Raw genomic sequence first — 6,000 nt, forward strand, 5'->3', positions numbered from 1 at the left:
TCAGATCTCAGCCTCCTGACTAGCTAGGATTACGGGCGTGAGCCACCAGCACCTGGCTTCATTATATTTTTTTTAGCTCCCTTATCAAAGACTAGGTGGCTATAGATCTCTGGGTTCATTTCTGGGTCTTCAATTCTATTCTATTGGTCCTCAGGTCTGTTCTTGTGCCAGTACCAAGCTGTTTTGATTACCATGGCTTTGTTGTAGAGTTTGAATATCAATACCAAATTGGTATTAGTATTGATATTCCTCCAGCACTGTTCTTTCTGCTAAGGATTGTTTTTGCTATTCAGGGTCTTTTATTGTTCCATATGAATTTTTGGATTGCTTCTTCTATTTCATTGAAGAATGAGGTTGGATATTGACAGGTATCGCACTGAATTTATAAATAGCCTTTGGCAGTATTCCCATTTTCATGATGTTAATCCTCCCAATCCAGGAGCATGGGAGGTTTTTCTGCTTCCTTAGTTCTGCTTTAATTTCCTTTTTCAGGTTTTTAAAGAAAGGTCCTTCTTTAGTTAAGTTAACTCCTAGGTATTTTATTTTTTGTGGCGCTATCACAAAAGGAGTTGCTCGCTGGGCACCGGTGGCTCACACCTGTAATCCTAGCTACTCAGGAGGCTGAGATTTAAGAATCACAGTTCACAGCCAGCCAGGGCAGGAAAATCTGTAGACTCTTATCTGCAATAAACTACCAGAAAACGGAAGTGGTAGAGCACTTGCCTTGAGCTGAAGAGCTGAGGGACAGCGCCCAGGCCCAGAGTTCAGGCCCTAAGACCAACAACAACAACAAAAAAGAGTTGCTTTCCTGATTTCAGCCGTGCTCGTCGCATTGTTGGCATATAGAAAAGCCATTGATTTTTGAGGGTTAATTTTATACCCTGTTATTTTGTCAAAGTTTTGAATCAGCTCAAGTAACTTGGGAATGGAGTCCATGGGATTCTTTAATACAAGATCATGTCATCTACAAAGAGGGAGAGTTTTACATCTCATTCCTGCCTTTAGAGGAAATGGCTTTAGCTTTTCACCATTAGGTATAATGCTGGTTGTAGGTTTGTCATACACAGCAAAAGGCTTATAATTCTTTGAGATGTGCAGTTGAGCTCAACATCATCAGCCTCATTATATCTTTGTAGTTCGAACTTCTCCCCCCACCTCCAGAAATTGGCTTATCCTGCTCTGTATCCACTCTGCTTCCTGTCACATCACCACTTTTCCCGGGCACAGGATCCTTGCCCTTCTTGTACTGTGTCATTTCCTGAGGTTGGTGCTTGCCACACATTTTCTTTGCAGAAAGCTCAGTGGATTTTAGGAAGGCTAACCAGGATTGCAGTTACAAACAGTTTGGGGCTAGGGAAGGGAGAATGACTGAGGAAGAAGAAGGGGAAGCTGGCAAGAGCCCCAGTTCTCTCACAGATGACCCCATCTCTGCAAGTGGTTGGTTTAACATAGCCCTCAGGTATCATTAGGAACTAGTGCCTCATGCCACTCAGGAGGCTGAGATCTGATGATCAGGGTTTGAAACCATCCCAGGTAGGAAAGTTTGTGAGACTCTTATCTCCAAAAAAAACTACCAAAAAGCCAGAAGTGAAATTGTCACTCAAGTAGTAGAGTGCTAGCAAAAGAAGCTTAGGGACAATGCTCAGGCCCTGAGTTCAAGACCTAAGAACTGGCACTAAAGAAATTCCCAGAGCTAATCTTAGTCTGGAATAATTCAGGAATGAAGCCTTCTACCTGGGGAAGCCTTTTTTTTTTTTTTGTCTGTGGTTTGCTATAGGGGAAAATGTTGCTGCTCAATCTCATGCATATGACTGGTGAGACCCAGTTATTTGTATTAGAAAGTTGACTTCCTTTGTCCATATCATAGCAATTAAAGCCTGGGAATAAGGCCTTATTTTCAATACAGGAGTAAAAGTAATCTGGATCTGTAAGGAATTGCTTGACACAATGGTCTGTAAACTGTGATCATTATTTTCATCTGTATATAGTGTCCTCATCCCCACGCATATGTATCTGTTTATAAAATATACATGCTTCTATTCCTGTATTCTAAAATGGACTTTAGAGTAGGCACCAGTATCACATGCCTGAAATACTAGCTACGCATAAGGTTTAGATCCAGAGGATCATGGTTCAAAGCCAGACTGGACAAGGGAAAAAAAAAAAAGCACTAACATTTCATCTTCAAAATGACCAGCAAAAAGCTAGACTGAAGACATGGCTGAAGTACTAGAGAGCTAGCTGAGCAAGCAAGCCATGCAAGGATGAGGCCTTGAGTTCAAACACCAAATCCCCAAAACTATACAATATATACAAATATTTAAGTATTTCACAAATAACAAAATTAATCAATAGACTTACAGTATTAGTTTGCTCTCCAACAAGTGGTCTTGTTTGTCCATTTAACTTTAGAAAATACAGCTGCTCTAAAAGAAAATGCTCGATCTCAGTGGAAAAGTTGAGCTTTTTTTTTTTTGGTCAGTCGTGGGGCTTGAACTGTGGGCCTGGGCGCTGTCCCTGAGCTCTTCAGCTCAAGCTGAGCACTCTACCACTTAAGCCACAACACCACTTCCGGCTTTCTGGTGGTTTATTGGAAATAAGAGTCTCACAGACTTTTCCTGTCTGGGCTGGCTTTGAACCATTATCCCCAGATCTCAGCCTCCTGAGAAGCTAGGATTACAGGTGTAAGCCACTGGCACCCAGCTAAGTTGAGCTTTTGCAACTGAAAATTATAATTTTATATATATATATGTATATATGATAATTGATGGGAATTATTTTCTTTCATGTAGTCCTTTTATTTTTGTTTTTGTTTTCTTTTATTTTTGCAGTAGTTGGGATGAAACTCAGGACCCTCCTTCATGCTAGGCAAATGCTTCGCCAACTGAGCTACCATTCTCCCATTTATGGTTTAGAATCCTACTTTCCTTCATCTAGGGAATGATTCTCAAAGTGTGGCACCCTGATCACCAATATCATCAAAAACTGGGAAGATGGTAAAAATGAGAATCTATGGGGGCTGAGAAATCTGAGTTTTAACTAAGCTATGAGCAATTTTGTATGTGTGCTAGGCTTGATCTTGGAGCCTAGGCACTGTCCCTGAGCTCTTTTGCTCAAGGCTAGTGCTCTACCACTTGATCTACAGCTCCAATTTAGTCATTCTGTGATTAACTAGAGATGAGAGTCTCACAGACTTTTCTTGCTTGGGCTGACTTCAAATTATGATTCTCAGATCTCAGCCTCTTAACATAGCTAGGATGACAGGCATGAGCCTCCAGCACCTATCCTAAACTATATTTTTAATCAGATGATTCCAGGGCTCACTAAAATTTAAGAATGCCACTCTCCATCTAGGTCATTAGACCAATTGAGTCTCTTGTCACCAGATAAATTCTACTTGCAAAATGTGCAGAATGTCAAAGTTGAGATTCCATGCTGTTTCCTCCGGTTTCAGGATTTGCTCCAGATGCAATATGAAGGAGTATCTGTGATGAAAATGTTCGAAAAGGTTAAAGTGAATGTCAACCTTCTCATATACCTGCTCAACAAGAAGTTCTATGGAAAATGAAGTGCCTGCAGAGATGTCATGGATTCCGTATCATCTGGATTAAGAAATGAATTTGCTTAGTATTTTTGTTTTTAACATGATTGAAATCACTGCTCTTAAACGTGTGATTTTTCTTAAAAGACCAAAACTGTTTGGAAGAATGTACCCATGTGCCTTTTTGATAATTTGATACTACAGTAAGATAACACACACACAAAATGAATTAATGTAAACACATCCACATTGTACTGTGGTATAGCTAGGTACTCTTAATTGAACTCTCAATACCTGGTGATTTATTTTAAACTAGAAAGACAAGTTTAGATGACTAGAGACAAATGTGTAAACCTATTTTCCTATGAGAAATTTTAAAATATCCCACTTGAATAATGTAAATTCTTCATGGATTTTTTTTTTGGTCTATGAAGAAATGTAAACCTAATGAATTTGTAATGAATTATTTAGATGTTGAGTTCGAAGCCCTGTCATCTGGGAATTACTGATTTTAAAGAGAACTTTTGTGCAATTCAAGATGAAGTTTTTATAAGTAATTGAAAGTGACAATACAGTAACACTTTCAGTATGAAAGTATATATTTTATGTGATTTACTAAAAGAAAGTGCACTACTCCTGCAAAGACTCTAATACATTAGAGTCTCTAGTGCCCAAGAAATACTATGGACAGTGTCACAGCCCCCACCTCTACTACCCCTCACAATTTATTTGAATACTACAATTGTGCCTCTCAATTTTTTGTAATGATATCAAATCAGTATCTAGATTGTTTTTAAATGTATTCTTTGAAAATTGTTTTATGTAAAATAAATGTTACTTAATTACGTTGATGTGCCTTCCCCCCACCCACCCTTTTCTTTTTAGCTTTTTGACACACAGTCTCACTGTGTAGTCTAAGCCTGCCTCAAGCTCATGATCCTTCTGCCTAAAATTTAGCCTCCAGAGTACTAGGATTACAGGTATGTGCCACAATACTCAGCTCCATTACTTTGACTTTTACATTGACTTAGTAAATCTAAATTGTGTAGTGGGTAGAAGATTCTTGTTGGAGCTTATGAGAAAAAGAAATAATATCTTACTTATTATTTGCAGTAAGATACTGTAAGTTCTTACTTGCCACAGAAACAAGACAGACAAGTTTGTTTTTTTCCCAAGTTCAGTCATTCAAAGGTTAATGTATATATCCATGGAGTAATCCAAGGAACCAGTTGGGTTCCCTGGATTTGTACTGTCCAGAGATGCTCAACTAGCAAGAAGGCAGAATGAAATCCAGGGCAAAGACTTCCAATTATACAAGTCACTTCTGATTACATTTTGTTGGTCCATTCTGTGGGTCATAGCTAGTTCAAGTCTATTTTGTGTTGCTATAACAAAATACCTGAGGCCAAGTTCTTTATAAAGAAAATATATTTAACTCACCATACCGGAGGTCTGAGAGCCTGGTACCAGGACCTGTTTGGCTTCTGATGTGAGCCTCCTACCAGCTGCATCACATGCAGGAGCAAAAACACTCAAAGTGCCCTTGCTTTATAACAAGCCAGTCTGTTGATAACTAATCCAGTCCCCACATACCCAACTTCCTTCCTCAAGACCTAAACCACCTAATCCACCCTCTCCACAAAGATAGCAGTATTTATTCATTCACCCAACTGAAGCCAGGGGAGGGGAGAGCAAGGTGATTCTCTTAAGAGGAAGGGAAGGAGAGTAACTCCAGGAACAGCTGGGTTGTTTGCACCACAACAGGAACTCAGATGCAGCTGTCATGTCCGTCACTGACTCTCCTGTTCATTTCTCCAATAGGCTTTATTTTCCTTAGTGATTGTAAAATATGCACTTATGGCACAAATGAACTTATGTATGAAAATATGAATTTGGAAAAATCACCAAGTAACAAATTCTACTAGTGATTATTTCAGGTATACTTTCTTTTTTTTGGGGGGGGGGATGGGGAGAGGGAACATGGAGGGAGCAGTTTTGGAGCTTGAACTCAGGGCCTAGGGACTGTCCCTGAGCATTTTTGCTCTACCACTTGAACCAGTTCTACTTCTTGGCGGTAAATTGGAGGTAAGTCTCATTACTCAGCTGGCTTTAAGCACAGACGATCAGCTAGGGTTACAGGTATGAGTCACTGGCAACTAGCCAGGAATATATTTTTTGACACAGAGGTGAATACCTTAAAACAGATGCTATCTCAATTGGTGGTGGATGTGGGGATGGTTTGTAGTGTTGCCCTGACTGCAGTTTTCTGTGAGGGGAATCAAGTGACGCCTTGAGAACAAACGTATGCATTGAAAAGTAGGGATCTGCGCCAAGGGTTGCTAAGCTTTCTCCCTGCTTCGACAAAGGCTTTTAGTAGAAATGTCTGGCAGGTAAAAAATTACGGAGCAGTGTCTGGAGGCAAGGGCCAGTCTCTCCCGGCATCTCTGAGCTGACCCTGT

The 6,000-nt window shown here is 39.9% G+C and overlaps 1 protein-coding gene across 1 annotated transcript in view; it reads left to right on the forward strand.

Moving 5' to 3' along the window:
• Positions 1–4,392, forward strand: part of LOC138833021 (ras GTPase-activating-like protein IQGAP2) — a 258,468-nt gene extending 254,076 nt beyond the window's left edge. The window contains exon 36 of the mRNA XM_070031378.1: positions 3,455–4,392. Within this exon, the coding sequence (XP_069887479.1) occupies positions 3,455–3,568 (114 nt within the window). The 3' untranslated portion in view covers positions 3,569–4,392. The remainder of the gene's footprint in view (positions 1–3,454) is intronic.
• The last annotated feature ends 1,608 nt before the right edge of the window (positions 4,393–6,000 follow it).

Source organism: Dipodomys merriami, unplaced genomic scaffold, assembly GCF_024711535.1.
Source record: "Dipodomys merriami isolate MVZ:Mamm:240054 unplaced genomic scaffold, mDipMer1.0.p SCAF_20, whole genome shotgun sequence".
Lineage (NCBI taxonomy): Eukaryota > Metazoa > Chordata > Mammalia > Rodentia > Heteromyidae > Dipodomys > Dipodomys merriami.